This window comes from Trachemys scripta, chromosome 13 (assembly GCF_013100865.1).
Source record: "Trachemys scripta elegans isolate TJP31775 chromosome 13, CAS_Tse_1.0, whole genome shotgun sequence".
Taxonomy (NCBI): domain Eukaryota; kingdom Metazoa; phylum Chordata; order Testudines; family Emydidae; genus Trachemys; species Trachemys scripta.
Genome location: NC_048310.1, coordinates 2,574,714 through 2,594,091, shown reverse-complemented (window position 1 = coordinate 2,594,091; position 19,378 = coordinate 2,574,714). Strand labels below are relative to the sequence as shown.

Genomic DNA, 19,378 nt, shown 5'->3' with positions numbered 1-19,378 from the left:
AAGGGGGATTTAATGAGAAAGGGGGAGGTCTGATGCTTGGAAGTTGCATTGTATTAGAGAGAGTAGATGTTGGTTATGGGGGTCTGGATCTGGAGAAGTGAAATATATTGACAATTGGTAGGTCAGGATAAACGTGATTGACAGTCGTGATAGATGCTTGTAGAGTGGGTGATATTTGCTTGGTGAAGGGAGCGAGTAGAGATGGTTGCAATGGATGCTGGTTTGAGATCTGAACTCAAAGCTTGAGCACCGAGAGTTGTTAGGCTAGGAAGGGTCGGACAAAGGTTGGCTTGTGTAGGGAAGGGAGGTGATCTGTTTATTTTGAAGAGGGTTTGTCATCCACACAGCATGTTCTCTGAACAGGCATATTAACGGTACTTTATTACCTGAAAACAAGACTTTATTATACATATACGCATGCATGTTGGCATCACAGTTGTCAGTAAAGGCACAGTCCTTGCACCAAGGAATTTACTATCTAAGAATAAAGTTAGAATTTGGAATGATGGGCTAAATCTCTTCTTGAAAGTCTGATATGCTGTTATAGTCAGTTAAAGGACACAACTGTATCTTCACCTACAGGAACCCTTGCTATAGTGCACACAATATGCATCTATCCATGTGTATTTGAGCTTCCTATTGCCAATCCAATATGAAACAGTGAAGCATAATAGAACTCTACCAGTTCAGCTCTGGCAAGGGTCTGTAGCATTTACCAGCTGAAATGACCCTTTCTCTGCACCCCAGTTCACTATAACCACAATTATTTGACACTGCTTTCAGAAGTTACATATACAAGGAGAGCACCTACTTTATCCTACATTCCTCTGACCTGACCTCCTTTTTACTGAACTCCGTCATTTGTAATCTTCTTCATCCATTGAGATTGGACAGGCTAGCTTGGTCTAAGACCGTTACTCCTAAGGCACTACGTTTTGGGTTCCCAAGACGCCAGCATCTTTTCCCTATACCCCTGTAGCAATGTAGCTTATTGCCGCACAGAGGAGCTTGATGATCTTAAATTTTCAAAACATCTGATTATTTGAGAGAGGAGAGAACACAGAACATCAAAAAGGAAAAGAAAAGGAAAACTGAGGAATGGAAGGCACTACAAACAAAAAGTAATTACAATTTTCTTCCACGTATCTGTTGTCCCAGCTTGTGTCCTTGTGGAAGGTGGCAATGGTTTTGTCTTTGCTGTGACTTTTTTTAATCGTTCCAGGTTGCCAGTAGAAACTATATAGAAACATTTATAATGTAGCTTGTTGACATTATTAACATTATGGGGAGTCAACATGTTTAGGGTTTCCTGAGGCATACCCCCATCAAAGTCCCCAGCCCTGCCTACCTTAAGCTCTAGGGAAGTGTGTCTGAGAGGAAGTGGGAGTAACCTAGCTGGTGTCCTACTCTTGAGTGACTCCAGCTGAATTACGAGCATCTTGAATGAGTCTAAGCTCGTTTGGGAAGTGATTTGTGACTTGTGCACTTTATGGCATTAGGAATCATGGCTACAAATCTTGAGCTAGGAGTTGCGGGGCAGAGTCCCTGCCCTTGCCAATAAGCACTGGACAATTCTAGCTGTTAGACCCAAAGTAAAAGATTTATCCTATTAGAGTGGCTTTGTTCTGCATGGATGCCTTTTAAGCCCCTTCCTCCTCACTTCCTTAGTCATCTGTCCCTTCTTTTTTATTTGCTGCTTATAAACATATTCATAGTCATTGTTTTGGCAGGTAGGAGGTACTTTGCCCCTTTTTTTCCATTGAATCCCAGACCTGCCTGTGGCTTGTAGGTTTGAGTAGAACACTGGCTATTCTGGGGATTCCATTTCCGTTCAGCATTCCTCATTGTGGAATGTGATTGGGATGAACTAGCTCAGAAGAGAGAGGCTAGGTTGCATGTCAGGAAAAATGGCCTGACGGGGTAGGTAGGCTGTGGAAAAGTCTCCCAGGGGAAGCAGAGGAAGCCTAGTTGTTTGGGACACTAAAAATGAGTGGCTTGTGCACTAGCAAGTGCCCTTGGGTGCATAATACTGCCCTGGCAGGAGAGGGAGTAGAGGATCAGACAGTACAATGGTGGGGATGAAAAACGTACCTAGATAGAGGAAAGGCCCCTAATCCATGCATGCCTTGGCATGTCGAAAGGAGTGCATGTGCCAGCAAGCTGGACTTTTCCCTCATTAGCCTTGTCTCCTGTCTGTGAGCGTTGTGTGTGCTACTGGGCATGGGACGCCTGCTCCAGTTGCCTGTGCCTTGCAAGCAGACGGAACAAAAGGCTTCATGGCTCTTCCCTGACTAGAGACGTAACTATCATTATGGCCATGCATCTCCGCAGGGAAGAGAGGCAGCACACGCAGTGCATTGAAAACTAGCCTCCACCATCCAGGAGCACTTGTCTTAGAAAAGGTTTGTGCAGATTTCTGGATTCTGCACAGGTTGCACGCCTGCTCAGCAAATTGAGACCGCTCCCGATGCTGGCTGTTCCTCCGCAAGTGACTGATAGCCTAGAAAGGAAAACAAGTAAAATCTCCCTTTTTTGATTAGCTTTAGACTTGAAGGCTAATCAGACTTAAAAATAACCCCTTAAACTGAGCTGGCACGCAGTCAGGCTTAGTTGTTGAAGAGGGGGGAAAAAAGCAAACCCAAACTAGCTGAAATGTGGGGGGAAGAAAGAGGAGCAGAGCTCCCCCATGGAGGCTGGTGGTTGGGCTATTTGCTTCGGCATGAGATCCCAGGTAACGGAGAGGAGTCTTCCCTCCTTCCACATCCTCACGCCTTTCTGACGATCTAAAGAAGAGCTCGCTGTATCCATTTACTATAAGTGAATGGAGGTCAGCTCTTGGTTTAGCTGGGTCAGTGATAATTTGAAGAGCGGGGATATGACAGAGCGAGAGAGAGAGAGAGCATGCGTCCTGCTGACTTTTTCTCTGACACACATACGCATACTTGTACTTCCCGTTATTAGCCGTCATCCTTTCTTTGGCCATAAGATCCTCCCCCCCCCCCCCCCCCCCCCGGCCAGGACTTTCCGTGAGCGTATCTACCATTCTGAATTTTTGTTCCAGACAAGTGCTGAGGCTTCCTGCTAAGAGCCTGGTACTTTTAGGGAGCTGCAGCTGTCGGCTCTTGCTAGTTGCAGAAATGAATTACTTTTGGTGCTGCTGCAGCATAACTTCCTAATCACACTGCTTGTGCTGCTGTGCATCATGGCCAGAGAGTCTCTTATTCAGCAGGGGCTGGGTTTGGATGTCCCATGGGTGACCTTTCTTGTCTCTTCCCTGTGTCCTTGCCTGCCTGAAGAGAACTGTCCGATTTCTGAGAGGTGACCACATAGGTGATAGAGCCCGCAAGTGGGAGAGTGTCAGACAGTTTTTCACAGAGCAGCACAGTGGAGACTTTCCCCTCCTAAAATCTGTTGGGACTTGCATTTATTTTCTCTCTGGCTGGCGAGGACCTGCTGTGCTCCTGGCCCAAGGGCCAGCAGGTACTGGGCTGGGCAACAAGGGACTGTTGTGCTCCGGGCCCAATGGCTGTAGACCCAGGCAGCTGGCACTTTTGTGCCTGGCCCGGGATACCAGCAGGGCAGAGGCTTGGGCAAGAGGTGAGAAGTCCTGTTGTGTTTTGCTTCTGACCCACGACCTGGTGGGCATATTATGGGGCATGCTGGGGGAGTGAATGTTCTGCTCTGCTCCTGTCATGGGAGGTACAGGATCCAGCTTTTCTGACTTGTATTTTTCTCTCTCCTTTGTGCAGTGGGTGGAGAGATCCCCCTGGACATGCGGCTGGGGGGCGGGCAGCTGGTGTCCGAGGAGCTAATGAACCTGGGTGAGAGCTTCACACAAACAAATGACCCATCACTGAAGCTCTTCCAGTGTGCTGTGTGCAACAAGTTCACTACAGACAACCTGGACATGCTGGGGCTGCACATGAATGTGGAGCGCACCCTACCTGAGGATGAGTGGAAGGCAGTGATGGGGGACTCATACCAATGCAAGTTGTGCCGCTACAACACACAACTCAAGGCAAACTTCCAGCTCCACTGCAAAACTGATAAGCACGTGCAGAAGTACCAACTAGTAGCGCACATCAAGGAGGGTGGCAAGGCCAACGAGTGGAGGCTGAAATGTGTGGCCATCGGGAACCCCGTGCATCTGAAATGTAATGCCTGTGACTACTACACCAACAGTCTGGAGAAACTGCGTCTGCACACAGTTAACTCCAGGCATGAGGCCAGCCTGAAGCTGTACAAGGTGAGGCTTGATAGCTCTTTATCTTCCTTGTGGGGGACCCGACTGTCAAATCTGAACTACGGTGAGAGTGGGATTTTAAACCCATTCAGTCTAGTACCTCCACGGGGCTTGGCCCCAGGCTCACTGGGATCACACACCTTGTCGGCTTGCACTTTGCTAGCAACTCTTCTGGGCTCCGAAAGCCTTAGGCCAAGCTTTTCAAAAGTGATAGTGACTGTTGGGTGCCCAACTTGAGAGGTTGAGCACCTATCCTCTGAAAATTAGATCCCTTTAAGGTGTGTGACATTGCACATCCAAAATCATCAGTCCTGTCTGAAAATCGCATCCCAACAAATGCTTTCTCACTGCTAATCTCGGAAGGGATTCTGCTAGCTAGGGTTTGCCTTATGTCAGGTTGCTCATCCTTGCAAACAACTTTCAAAAAGCTACTCCCATCCAAGCAGGAACTCCAGGCAGTGTGCTTGTGCTAGAATGGAAAATGCGTGTGGGGAGTGTCAAAGAAGCTGCCAGTGCCCTGTTTCTTTTGCGCGGTGTATATAGGAGTGCTAAGGATGTGTTCTTGGACCACTGCTTGAGCCTGCTGGAAAGGAGCGAGAACAAATTTTATACATGTAGTTGACTGAAGGCCTGGTCAAACTGACAGCTTCCCTAGGACGATATGTCACAGCCTTTCATTACCACTAACCTTCCACGTTACATGTTGCTGCATGACTGCTATCTTGGTTTTTGTCTTTTTTTCCTCTTGCCTCCAATTTTCTGTCCCTTCTGTAACCATCTTTTCCTCTCCTGCCTCATTTCCCCCCTCCCCCCACCCAAACCCTGTAGGCTGTAACCCAAGAGAAGCTCCAGATACAGTAAATAGTCCTTTCACTCGCGCAGCAGAATTGCTCCAGACGTTTTTATTGATTTTCACTGGACTTAAAGCTTCACCTTTTTCTCTAATCATCCCATAATGGCTTTAGTATGAACAATCAGGTACAAATCGCCATAAATCTAAGCAGCCTCACTTCGCATACCTTCTACTCACTTACACATGCTCTGTACCTTGCTGTCTTCTCATTTTGCTCAATTTTATATTCTCTGTCTGTCTTTTCTCCTTTCCTCTCCTCTCCCTATAGCCCTAAAGGGGTCTATAATTTTGGATTAGACTAGGCGGTCTCATTTTGTACCCTATTTCTTTCATTTTCTAAACCTGCCATGCCTTCGTGCTGTTTCAGGTGAGTTCAAAACTTTGCATCTCTCCCTGTGTCAGTCCCCCCAGACTAAGGAGGAAATGTGCGGTTTTTAACATAGGGAGTTGTTCCAGGAAATGGATTACTCCAGGAATTTCAGGGGGAGAGGGGAAAGTGATAGGAGGGGTGAATAGTTTAGCCTAGGCTAGAACAACTGGAGACTCAGCTAGTATGAACAGGGCATGCCCTGAGGAAGCTCCTGGAGCTCCAGGCCCAGCGGATGTGACCGGGGCTCCTCTGAACATTGCTGTTATCCGTGGCATGGCATGGCATAGCTCGGCTCTGAAGATGACTAAGTTCACTCCTATTTCTCTGCTTTCAAGTATCCTATTTTAGTAAAGTCAAAGAAGCTGGGATATGTATGAGAGGGAATTTGGGGTGAATGTGGGAACAGGAGAGATCTCTGAGAGGCTAGGAGAGGACATCTAAATAAAGTGGTCTGTCTTCAGAATTAAAACTCATGTACCAAGCATCATGATTTCAACTTGTAATAGTCTTTAGATTTGATTTTTGTTGTTCTTGTGTGAGGACAAGACAATGGTGACAGGCTGCAAAATTTCTTGGTTCAAACCCTCTGGCTCTGTTGTGCTCCCTGGTGAGAAAGCAGATTGCGGGCACTGGCTTTCTCCTTCCCTCCCTGTTTCCTGCCGAAACAGGAAAATGATAAATGAAGAGATGGTGCGGGGAACGCTTTTCTAAAACAATATATTGGAGGCTTGTGAAAGGCCTTTCCCAGACAGGCGAAGGAATTCATTCTCAAGGACACTCGGTAGATTCAGCCCTGAGCACTTAGTCACGATTTTAAAATCTCGTTTGTCTTTGAAGTGAGAGTTGCAGTGAAACATTCAAGCAAGAGAGAGCAGGAACTACCTTGGTATCAAAATACTGAACCCGGGCACCTACTGGTCTAGCATAGGTATAAATGTCTGCTAGTGTAGCCACACATTCCCTGAAATGCTTGTATGGAATTCATTGCGTTGGTACCCCAACCACTTTCATTGTAAATCGTATAAGTCATGTAGCTCCTTTACTTAGTTACCATTGTGCTGTTCAATGAAAGGAGAGATTCCCAGAGAGGAGTAGCCCAGCGCATTGATGGATTCGGTGCTCGTTTTCATGGAAGAACTTGGCTGTAGATAGACAGAGTTGTTCACTGAGGTCCTCAGCTCAGAGTTTCCATTCTTTAGTGTGGTTTTAGTGCCATGGAGCTTTGATAGCTGATGGGAGGAGTGGGGGCAGTTCATGGACCAGTTTCTCTTCTCTTCTCTCAGCCCTTGGTGTGGTCTGCAGTAAATTGAGATTGATTGGATGTTATTTTTCCTCTTGCTAATGTAATCCATTAGCCTGGCACATGCATAATCAGTTTAGAGCACAGTTAACTGGATGTAATCGAGTTCTTCTCTGTCTGCTGGAGAAAATCCTCTCCAGATGCTCCCTGGGTGAGAGAGCGCACAAAGCTTACCGCGCACAATCCTCCTTACTCTGCCTCTTTGCCGCTTTCCTTTTAAATCATGTTATTGGCCACTTGGGTTGCCCAAGAGCCACTTCTTCAGCAGCAAGTGGCGGAGCTGGAAAGTGTGATCCTGAGACCTCGTTAGTCAGCAGCATGACGAGCCTGTGAGTCCTCCCCTGCCATGTGTCCGGTGCTTTCTGGTGAGGGTGGAGTGAGAGACTGCTTGAAATTTTAACACAATCTCTTTCCAAGGTCCCAGTATTTCAGGATGTCTTAAGCCCAGTTCCCTCTTATAAGGGGGAGGATTCTTTGGTGGGGTGTTTTGTGTTGGAGTTTCTCTCACTGATAAACACAGAGAGATCTGACAACCTTCCCCCACTCTCCTTTCCCCCCCTCTAAGTTGTCAAACTAGGACTTGTGCTGAAATCCTGGGAGCCCGAAGGAATATAGCGTCTGTCTCTCACCACTGCTTGTGCTCTCATGTCCTCTGTCAGTATATTTTCATACTGCCAGACAAATAACCCAGAAAGTGCCACTAGTATCGTAAATATTTGTTTCAGCTCTAAGTGGAATGAGGTGGATATGCTGGTTCAGGAGATGAATAGGATATGAAATATTTCAATTCTAGTTGAGGCAGTGTGGTCTAGCTGAAATGCATGGGGCTGGGAGCTGAGAGACGGGGATCCATTCTAGGGTCAGCCACTGACTTGCTCTGTTAGCTGGGGCAGATCCCTTCCTTTCTCTGTAACATGGGAGCGATAATACTCCTTTTCCTTCAGTGCTTTGAGATTTATGGAGTATTTCTGATCTTGAGACAGTATGCAGACAGAGAAACTTTTTAACCTGTTTCAGAGTAGCAGCCGTATTAGTCTGTATCTGCAAAAAGAAGAACAGGAGTACTTGTGGCACCTTAGAGACTAACAAATTTATTAGAGCATAAGCTTTCGTGGACTACAGCCCACTTCTTCGGATGCATATAGAATGGAACATATATTGAGGAGATATATATACACACATACAGAGAGCATAAACAGGTGGGAGTTGTCTTACCAACTCTGAGAGGCCAATTAATTAAGAGAAAAAAAAAAAAAAGACTTTTGAAGTGATAATCAAGCTAGCCCAGTACAGACAGTTTGATAAGAAGTGTGAGAATACTTACAAGGGGAGACAGATTCAATGTTTGTAATGGCTCAGCCATTCCCAGTCCTTATTCAATCCTGAGTTGACTGTATCTAGTTTGCATATCAATTCCAGCTCAGCAGTCTCTCGTTGGAGTCCATTTTTGAAGTTTTTCTGTTGTAAAATAGCCACCCGCAGGTCTGTCATAGAATGACCAGTGTTCTCCCACTGGTTTTTGAGTATTATGATTCCTGATGTCAGATTTGTGTCCATTAATTCTTTTTTGGAGAGACTGTCCGGTTTAGCCAATGTACATGGCAGAGAGGCATTGCTGGCACATGATGGCATATATCACATTGGTAGATGTGCAGGTGAACGAGCCCCTGATGGTATGGCTGATGTGACATCATCATAGGACCTAATCACTTAAATAGATATGTGGACAGAGTTGGCATCGGGCTTTGTTACAAGGATAGATTCCTGGGTCAGTGTTTTTGTTCAGTGATGTGTGGTTGCTGGTGAGTATTTGCTTGAGGTTGGGGGGTTGTCTGTAAGTGAGGAGAGGTCTGTCTCCCAAGATCTGTGAGAGTAAAGGATCATCTTTCAGGATAGGTTGTAGATCTCTGATGATGCGCTGGAGAGGTTTTAGTTGGGGGCTGAAGGTGACAGCTAGTGGTGGTCTGTTATTTTCTTTGTTGGGCTTGTCTTGTAGGAGGTGACTTCTAGGTACTCGTCTGGCTCTGTCAATCTGTTTTTTCACTTCAGCAGGTGGGTATTGTAGTTTTATGAATGCTCGATAGAGATCTTGTAGATGCTTGTCTCTATCTGAGGGATTGGAGCAAATGCGGTTATATCTTAGAGCTTGGCTGTAGACAATGGATCGTGTGGTGTGTCCTGGATGGAAGCTGGAGGCATGTAGGTAAGTGTAGCAGTCAGTAGGTTTCCGGTATAGGGTGGTATTTATGTGACCATCGCTTATTAGCACAGTAGTGTCCAGGAAATGGACCGCTTGTGTGGATTGATCTAGGCTGAGGTTGATGGTGGGATGGAAATTATTGAAATCATGGTGGAATTCCTCAAGGGCTTCTTTTCCATGGGTCCAGATGATGATGATGTCATCAATGTAGTGCAAGTAGAGCAGGGGCGTTAGGGGACGAGAGCTAAGGAAGCGTTGTTCTAAGTCAGCCATAAAAATGTTGGCATACGGTGGGGCCATGCGGGTTCCCATAGCAGTGCCGCTGACTTGAAGGTATATATTGTCCCCAAATGTGAAATAGTTGTGGGTGAGGACAAAGTCACAAATGGCTGAGCCATTACAAACATTGAATCTGTCTCCCCTTGTAAGTATTCTCACACTTCTTATCAAACTGTCTGTACTGGGCTAGCTTGATTATCACTTCAAAAGTTTTTTTTTTTTTTTTCTCTTACTTAATTGGCCTCTCAGAGTTGGTAAGACAACTCCCACCTGTTCATGCTCTCTGTATGTGTGTATATATATCTCCTCAATATATGTTTCACTCTATATGCATCCGAAGAAGTGGGCTGTAGTCCACAAAAGCTTATGCTCTAATAAATTTGTTAGTCTCTAAGGTGCCACAAGTACTCCTGTTCTTTTTGCGGATACAGACTAACACGGCTGCTACTCTGAAACCTACAATTTGAAAGGAACTCTCTGGCTTCCCCCTATTTCTTGCCTGTTTCTGAAACAAAGGAATGTAGTTTATGCATCACCTTGTTTCTCTGTGATCCCTACAGATGTTCAAGCACTTGCCTAAGACAGCCAAGCTAATGTATAGTCCCTGAAGTGCAGCCCCTACAAGGGAAGCATGGAGATGGCTTAATACCAGTGCACTGCATCATGTGACAGCCACTGGCTTTTTACAGCTTGTTTTCTGGTCAGTGTTTTTTCCATGAAAAATCTGTTACCCCAAGCAGGTAGATAGGGACCCATCCAGACTCCTTACACATGAGATTCCAACAAGGGTCCCACCACTAGGAAAGAAGTTATGACCTATCCAAATCCATTGTAGTGACAGGGCTTATGCAGGGGCACCTTCGCTAGGAGAGAGACTGAGACAAAACAGTACCCTCCATATAGGAAGGGTGCAAGTATAGATTCCACTAGAGCCTATTTCCCAGATGGTTTCCAGTGGGAATTAATTCACTAGAGCAGGAGCGGCGGCTAGGAGCTTCCTGCAGAATGTTTTACAATAAGCGCTCTGTGAAGATCTCTTTGAAGTGTAAAAAGCTGGGTTAGAACCAGAGCCTAGGCTGGGAGCACTGGAGGAACACATAGCTTAGCATGTTTGTCAAAGTAATGAGTGTCGCGTATCCTTGCCCTGCATTCTTTGCATGGATATCTCCCTGTTAGGCAGGGAATGGGTCAGTTGGAGAGGAGGCCTCCTTCGATGACACGCTGGCTGTAGAAAGCTCTATGTAGAGTTCTTCATTAACCTGTAGCAGCTGGGCAGTGGGAATAGGAAACGTTTCGTTTGTGCCTGTGGAATTACCAGCAGACTGTCCCTTCGTCGGTGAAGCTGTTGGTCCAGTTCACTGTGTGCCATGCGGGAGACTCACCCCAGACTCAATCTGCTCAGAAAAGAGACAGATCTGGTCAGGCGGGAGGCAGGCTCAATGCTGCTGTCTGCATGGGGCAGAGAAGCTCTGGAAGTGAGGTGCTTGCTGCAGGTCAGGTGCCAATAGCTCATCCTTAATTGTTTTTGTTTAACAAAGAAGAAAAGGACCTAGCACAGGGGTACTCAAACTGGGGGTCGTGACCCGTCAGGGGGTCACAAGGTGGTTACATGGGAGTCACAAGTTGCCAGCTCCGTGGGACTGACAGCCCCGAGCTCCCGTTAAATTAAATTACACATCCCCATTTTTAATTTATAAGGGGGGGTCACACTCAGAGTCTTGCTGTGTGAAAGGGGTCACCAATACAAAAAGTTTGAAACCCACTGACCTAACACACTGAGTCTTGGTCTACACTACCCGCCTGATTCGGCGGGTAGAGATCGATCTTCTGGGATCGATTTATTGTGTCTCATCTGGACACGATAAATCGATCCCAGAAGCGCTCCCCCGTCAACTGCGGAACTCCTGCTCGCCGAGAGGAGGAAGCGCTGTCGACGGGGGAGCTTGCCTGCGCCACGTGGACCCGCAGTAAGTAAACTTAATTCAATCTAGGAAACGTCGACTTCAGCTACACTATTCTCGTAGCTGAAGTTGCGTTTCCTAGATCGATCCCCCACCCCTGTTCTCTGTGGAGAGAAAGGGATGTTTTCAATCTCCCCTGCTTTCTGCTAGATGTAGGAGGCCGCAGAAGGGTACCCTATGACTCGCGCTCTGTCTTTGGAACCTGTGGTTCTCACACCTTGTTTTAATTTAGGTGGATTTGTTTTCACTTTCATCAAAAGTTAAAATAGGGCCAGTTGTTGCAGAAGGTGAAGTGTCAGGCAGGGCTCCTGTATGCTGGAAGTGGAGTTAGTACCACCCGGATGGGCATGGTATAAGAACCTACAAGAGAAGAACTGGAGTTCCACCATCCTCATGTTTCGCCCCCCCTTATTCAGGGGACACTTGTTCTCACACTTGAATGGTTTGCAGTCAGCACTTTTGCTAAGAATATCCTTTCTTGCATCACAGTAAACCAGCTTTTTCCTCTGTATCGTGTCTCTGATCCCAAAGAATTACAAATCCTTTTCCTGAAGGAGAACTCTATAGAGCTCAAAAGCGTCTGTCTTTTACCAAGAGAAGTTGGTCCAATAAAAGGTATTACTTCACCCATCTTGTTTCTTACAAATGAATAGTCACTTCACACTCCACTTGAAAAGCAGCCATTTCACATTGCAATTCACAACAGTTTAGATTAAGGACAAGCAGTTAGGAAGAATTATCCAGTTAAACTGCAAAGGACTTCTATGGATGTAGAAAGTAATTTCCCAAGTTGGAACTGGGCCAGAAGACCAGAGTTAACTGCTTTTGCAAAAAGTGTCAATGGAACTGTAATGCCTACCTACACCACAGCACCGCCTGGCAGCAGCTTGGCTCATTTGTAGAGCCCCGTGCGGATATATCTGATCAGCGATCTGCAAAAATGGTCCATGGATATCCACATCTGCTCTGAGTGGTAGCCGCGTTAGTCTGTATTAGCAAAAACAACGAGGAGTCCTTGTGGCACCTTGGAGACTAACAAATTTATTTGGGCATAAGCTTTGGTGGGTTAGAACCCACTTCATCAGATGCATGGAGTGGAAAATACAGAAGCAGGTATAAATACATGAAAAGATGGGAGTTGCCTTACCACGTGTGAGGTCAATCTAACAAGACAACTCAATTGACGGCAGGATACCAAGGGAGGAAAAATAACTTTTGTAGTGGTAATGAGAGTGGCCCATTACAGACAGTCAACAAGAAGGTGTGAGTAACAGTAGGGGGAAATTAGGTTTAGGTTTTATAATGACCCAACCACTCCCTGTCTTTATTCAGGCCTAATGTAATGGTGTCCAATTTGCACATTAATTTCAGTTCTGCAGTTTCAGGTTGGAGTCTGTTTTTGAATTTTTTTGTTGAAGAATTGCCACTTTTAGGTCTGTTTAGTGACCAGAGAGGTTGAAATTTTCTCCTACTGGTTTTTGAGTGTTATGATTCTTGATGTCTGATTTGTGTCCATTTATTCTTTTGCGTAGAGACTGTCCGGTTTGGCCAATGTACATGGCAGAGGGGCATTGCTGGCACATGATGGCATAGATCACATCGGTAGATGTGCAGGTGAACGAGCCCTGGATGGTGTGGCTGATGTGGTTAGGTCCTGTGATGGTGTCCCTTGAATAGATGTGTGGACAGAGTTGGCACTGGGGTTTGTTGCAGGGTTTGGTTCCTGGGTTGGTATCTTTGTTGTGTGGTGTGTATTTGCTTTAGGTTGGGGGGCTGCATGTAAGAGAGGACATCTGCTCCGCGGATATCCACAGATTTTCGGGGCTCTACTCGTTAGGTTAGTGCTGGCTCAGAGGGAAGATTCCTGCCAGCTGAATCACTGGCACCACTTCTTGTTGCTCCCAGATATTTTTTTGAGATCTCTCCGTCAAATACTGATTTCTAGACAAATACTTGCTGGTTTTAAGATCAGTCTTTTTATCCCAGAGTGCAGACCAGAGAAGAGAGAATTTGTCCACTTACAGAAATGTTGTGCAGGTTTCCTTATCCCGAACTAAGCTTCTGAACTGAAATGGGTTTCAGGACTGGAGTAAGCTTCAAAATCTAGAACAAGCGTCTGAGCTACACTAAACACTGAGCTGGACCAGCCTGCTCATGCGCTATAGCAAGCTCCCATGTTAGAACGGGCTCCTCACCAAGGGCCTGCGCCTGCCTGCTCTGAGCTCCCAGGAGTCCAAGCCCCAGATGAAGAGTTGTGCTGATGGGCTCTGTGGCCCACCTGAGAAGTTTGGGTATTATGCCATTGGGTTTTGCAGCACTCCCGCTACGCAATGTCTTTATCAGGGACCAAATCCCTTCCAACATGCGTAAATCTGTACAGGTTTCAGGGTCTGGAATTGCATCTACTACTAATGCTTCCAGGACAGGGCATGGAGTTGCTTCAGGACGCTTAAGTGCAGTCTCACAATATTTTCCCTCTTTTCAGACCTTTTTCTTGGGATGAAGATGTTTTACCATTAGCCATATTTATCACACATAAACCCCATGTGAAGTAAAGTTTTGGATCAAAGTGATTGAATAGCTTTGAATGCAGGCCATTATTTATTAGATCTTTATTCCCTCTTCTGCCCAGTTCTCAAAATAAGCTTCACAATCCACTTTTGCTCTTGCCCCCAAAATACCTTGTAAATGTTTGTTTAGCATCATCATGGCACTATATGGCCTCGGACATCTTTTGCAGAATTTGAAAAGTCTCATCAGATAGGCAAGGGCATCGTTGCAGCGTTTTAGGTTTGAAATGGTGTCTGTAGCTTCTCGGATGACTCTGATTCTGGCTGTCCCAGCTGATTTTGTCATCTGGGAGAGCACTAAGTGCATCGGATAGAGTACTCTGTCACAGTCCATAACCGAAGCGCCCCAGACCCTGCCAGAACAATGGATGCAAAACCTGCAGACATATCTCCACTGCTACAACAATCAACGCCCTCCAGGACACACCTTTCAAGATCCATGGTCCTACACCTGCCTACCATAACAAGTGGGTACCTCATCCAGTGCACTAAATGCCCCAATAACTATGTGGGTGAAACCAGACAATCCCCTACGCTCTCAAATGAACTCACACAGAAAAATGATAAAAGACAAAAGCACCCTGTCACCGGTGGGTGGACACTTCACAAGGTGACCTCTCTGTATCTGACCTACCAGTCCTCATCCTCAAAGGAAACCTGCACGACACTTTTAAAAGATGAGCCTGGGACCTTAAATTCATAACTTTGCTAGACACTAAAAATCATGGTCTTAACAGAGACACTGGATTTATGGCTTGTATGACTAGGTTACAATCTGTAACCCACTAAGCTCCCCCTCTTTTGTCTTACGACTCCAGGGGTGTTAACGGGTCCCTTCACCTTGAATGGCCCCTCAGAATATATGATAACTACTTACACTAAACTATCTGTTCAACCTTGTATTTAGCTGTTACACTCTGAGAACCATTCCCAGATCTGAAGAAGCTCTGTGAGTCTAGAAAGCCTGTCTCTCCCACCAACAGAAGTTGGTTCAATAACCGATATTATCTTGCCCACCTCGTCTCTCAAATATCCTGGGACTGACATGGCTATAATCACTGCATCACAGTACACAGTGGTCAGCCAGGAAGATAAGTGACTCCCATCTCCTGTCGTGTAGAACTTGTCTTAAGGCATGTCACTTCTTGGTGACCTGCCTTTAACTGCAAGGACTTAAGAGCACATGGGCATGCACACACAAACTCCTCCTTACATATTATCCCCATGTATGTTTCACAAAGATGATGATGACCAGGCTTTCAGTGGAAACCTTACGTGATGCTCCTTGGTGAACTAGAATGTAAATACCAGAACCAGGGGGCCTGCAATCCTTATGCACCACTGCGCCCTCTGCCAGCTGGCATCAAGAGGTCCTTGGGTCCCACATTCTCCTCCACCTGACTCAGAATGGTGTGTCTGTAGCCTCTCCCCCAAGTAAAACATCCCTGCATCTCTATGCATTCAAGGAAGAAAGGATAAACCAACCCTACAATGAATACGCTGCAGTTGGATTCTACTTTGCTTTCTCCTCTTAGGACTCATTAAGGAATTTTAATACAGGTAACACATATTATCCATTTAACTCTTTCAAAAACCTAATCCTGGGGCCTTCACACTCCCTGTGCCAGCCTGCTCCACCATATTACCCGGGCAGTAAAATAGAGTTTTGCATTTAATGTTGTAATACAAAAATACCTTAATATAGGACCAGCCACCATGTTCTGTATGTTTGTCCCTTAGGAGGGGTTGGGACTGAATGAATTTAGAGTGTAAAACCACTTGTAAAATACTTCATTTATTCAAGTCAGACCTTTTTTTAGACACATCTTGTCCCTGCTTTTACAATATTGTGGTATGTCCTGACCCATATTCAGCCAATGTCCTAGGGAGGCAAATTTGGTTTGCACAGTGATGAAACTGAAAAAGCATTGAAGATAAGAGACCAAATAGACTCCAAAGGCAATAGGAGTGAGCAATCCAAAGTCGAAGGGTTGGGAATATTGGAGCAGAGCAGCCTCCCAACCCTTCTGTCTACTTGTTAAAGTAAAATTCAAACTCCAAATTGTCAAGGAAGATTTAGAATTCAGTCCAAAATGTTTCTCTCCATTTTTTGCCCAGTCTTTGACCCTAATCATAGGAAAGGTGGAAGAAGTGCTTATTGCCTCCGTCACCATCGCTTCACGGACAAGTGTGAACAGTCCTGTGGGCTTGGCTTCTCTTTGTCACTGAAGTGGGGGTGTGTGGGTGGGGGAGAGAGAGCAGGAAGGCTTAAGGGATTCTTTCCTAGCTGTCCAGGCTTTGATTGTTATCTCCACAACTAGGGATTGTAAACTGTGACCAGAGTACAACCCGAGCCCTGTACGTCACTGCACAATGCCCGTGCTCATCTGAATTCACACTTCATTATTTCTCAGTGTAAGCTGAGAATATATCTGAGTGTTTTGTTGAAATTCTACAAAGTAGTGTCTGGCTCATCCTACTGTGCCATATCTGTCGACTGCAGACCAAGGATGGAAGCAAGGCAATTCAGGGGAGCAATTTCTTGACAGTTTGATATACTGCTGGTTCTCTTGAGTCCAAATAAAACAGCATGGAATTACACTCTGAAGATTCTGATTACTGATTGGAATCCGTCAACCGTGGTGGTTGTTTGGAACACCTGCTAATGACAGCTCTGGGTTCCAGAACCGCATGAGAAGAGCCTTGAGCTCTGTGTCTGATCAGTCAGAGGGGAATGAAGCAGATTCATAGATTCTAGGACTGGAAGGGACCTCGAGAGGTCGAGTCGAGTCCCCTGCCCTCATGTACTCACTTGCATATATAGATGTACTCACTTGCATATATTTACTCTCTCTGATTATAGCTGCAGATTTGGCATTGTGAGACGTTCTAATTGGGAGAGTTAAAATGAAGTTTACTAGAGCTTGGTATCAGGAGGTCCCAAGGCTCTCTGGAGGCATACCCTGTTTAAAGTGCTAAGAAGACAGTCGTGCCATTGCTTAGTCTGGGCCTGAGAGATTCCCTGTAGTGGGTGGGTCTATGAGATGGGAGTACTACATCTATAAGAGATCAGAATAGGCAAATCCAGACACCCTGTGGCATGTTTGCGCTGCAAGCCATCTGCTAGGCAGCTTGTCCTTCCAGAAGAAGCTCATCCATTCATAGAATCACTTCTTGCCAGCTGCCTAATGAGTCCATAGTCCCAAATGGCTAGGCCGAGGCCCTACTCTCACATTCCTACCATGCAGAGGGCGCCAGGAGAGAGGCTTGAGAGATGCTGTTTGGAATGTTAAACTGCTTTTGCATTTCCAGGTGAAATGGGTCCCGTGTCCTTGCCAGAATTTGAGGCTGCAGCAGCTGCAGCCGTGTTGCAGGCAGTGTGGCTACAGGATCTTTTGGTGCCTCCTCCCCTGCTTATAATATTCAATAATATCGCAAGCCCTGAAGTCTCTCTCGAAGCTGAGCCCGTTGTGCTGTGCTTTTCCTAGTAGCAAATAATAACTTCGTCCCAGGAAGTCACAATCGCACTTTTGTAACCGATGAAAATGGGGTTGTCCCCTGTACAATAGTTAAACTGTTCAACTCTTGTTCAGGGTGACCATTGCACAGGTGTTTTCAGCAATGGGTCAGTTTCCTAGTGTGTGTATGGGGGCCTTGGTGTGCTCCCTACCCAGAGAGGGATCAGTGTGATGTGGGATTGGCTCTTGATTTGTCATAACCTGTTAGAAATACCACTTTGCAAGTCAGCTTCATCCCATGATGTCGCCTAAGACAAGTGTGCTTTCTTTGGACAGTGCTATGCAACTAATTACAGCTATAGTCTGAAAAGTGCCTATGGAAATGGTATTTGTGGTTCTCTTTGATCTGATCCTATGTAAAAAGTGCTTAGTTTACAATTAAAGATGTTTTTTCTGACTGCCAGCTCTGCAAATTCAGCCTACCCTTAAAGAATCAAGTGGGTTCTTTCCCTCTTGTACATCATTACTTGCAATAAAAGTTTCACAAATCTAATTGTGCCAGGAGTTGCACTTGTGAAAACCAAATGTCTTTAAATTGTGCTTTAGTTACACCAGTGCAGCCATCAGTGGTTCACACAGGTGTGTCTGCTTGGAACTTAGTAAACAAGTCTGTTGCTGGTGCACAAGGAGGAATAGACTCCAGCTCATTCAGTCTGAGCATTCTTGGATCTTTAGAGCTAGTAGGAGTAAGAAGCATTAACTAAAACAACGAGGAGTCCTTGTGGCACCTTAGAGACTAACAAATTTATTTGGGTATAAGCTTTCGTGGGCTAGAACCCACTTCATCAGATGCGTGAAGTGAAAAATACAGGAGCAGGTATAAATACATGAAAGGATGAGGTTTGCTTTACCAAGTGTGAGGTCAGACTAACGAGATGAAATCAATTAACAGCAGGATACCAAGGGAGGAAAAATAACTTTTGAAGTTATTAGCACTGTAGTGCTAATAAGCGATGGTCACATAAACACCACCCTATACCGGAAACCTACTGACCACTATACTTGCCTACACGCCTCCAGCTTTCATCCAGACCACATCACACGATCCATTGTTTACAGCCAAGCTCTAAGATACAACCACTTTTGCTCCGATCCCTCAGACAGAGACAAACACCTACAGAATCACTATCAAACCTTCTTAAAACTGCAGTACCTGATGAAGTGAAGAAACAGATTGACAAAGCCAGAAGGGTACCGAGAAGTCACCTATTACAAGACAGGCCCAACAAAGAAAGTAACAGAATGCCACTAGCCGTCTCCTACAGCCCCCCCAACTAAAACCTCTCCAGTGCATCGTCAAGAATCTACAACCTATCCTGAAGGACAATCCCTCACTCTCACCGATCTTGGGAGACAGGCCAGTCCTCGCCTACAGACGGCCCCCCAACCTGAAGCAAATACTCACCAGCAACAACACCACACAACAAAAACACTAACCCAGGAACCAAACCCTGCTACAAACCCCAGTGCCAACTCTCCACATATCTATTCAAGGGACACCATCAAAGGACCTAACCACATCAGCCACACCATCCTGCACATCTACCGATGTGATCTATGCCATCACGTGCCAGCAATGCCCCTCTGCCATGGACATTGGCCAAACCGGACAGTCTCTACGCAAAAGAATAAATGGACACAAATCTGACATCAGGAATCATAACATTCAAAAACCAGTAGAACACGTCAATCTTTCTGGTCACTCAACAACAGACCTGAAAGTGGCAATTCTTTTACTTGTTTACAGCCAAAAAAAAAAAAAAGAAAAAACAAACTCCAACGTGAAGCTGCAGAACTGGAATTAATTTGTAAAGTGGATACCATCAGATTAGGCCTGAATAAAGACTGGGAGTGGTTGGGTCATTACAATACCTAAACTTAATTTCCCCAATACTAATTTCTCCTTACTGTTACTCCCACCTTCTTGTTGACTGTCTGTAATGGGCCACTCTCTTACCAGTTCAAAAGTTATTTTTCCTCCCTTGGTATCCTGCTGTTAATTGATTTATTTCATTATACTGACCTCACACTGGGTAAAGCAACCCCCATCCTTTCATGTATTTATACCTGCTCCTGTATTTTTC

General features: G+C 45.6%; 1 protein-coding gene across 1 annotated transcript in view; it reads left to right on the top strand.

The window, feature by feature from the left end:
* ZFHX3 (zinc finger homeobox 3) overlaps positions 1 to 19,378 on the top strand; it is a 279,590-nt gene that overhangs the window by 95,795 nt on the left and 164,417 nt on the right. The window contains exon 3 of the mRNA XM_034788358.1: positions 3,750 to 4,246. Within this exon, the coding sequence (XP_034644249.1) occupies positions 3,750 to 4,246 (497 nt within the window). The remainder of the gene's footprint in view (positions 1 to 3,749; positions 4,247 to 19,378) is intronic.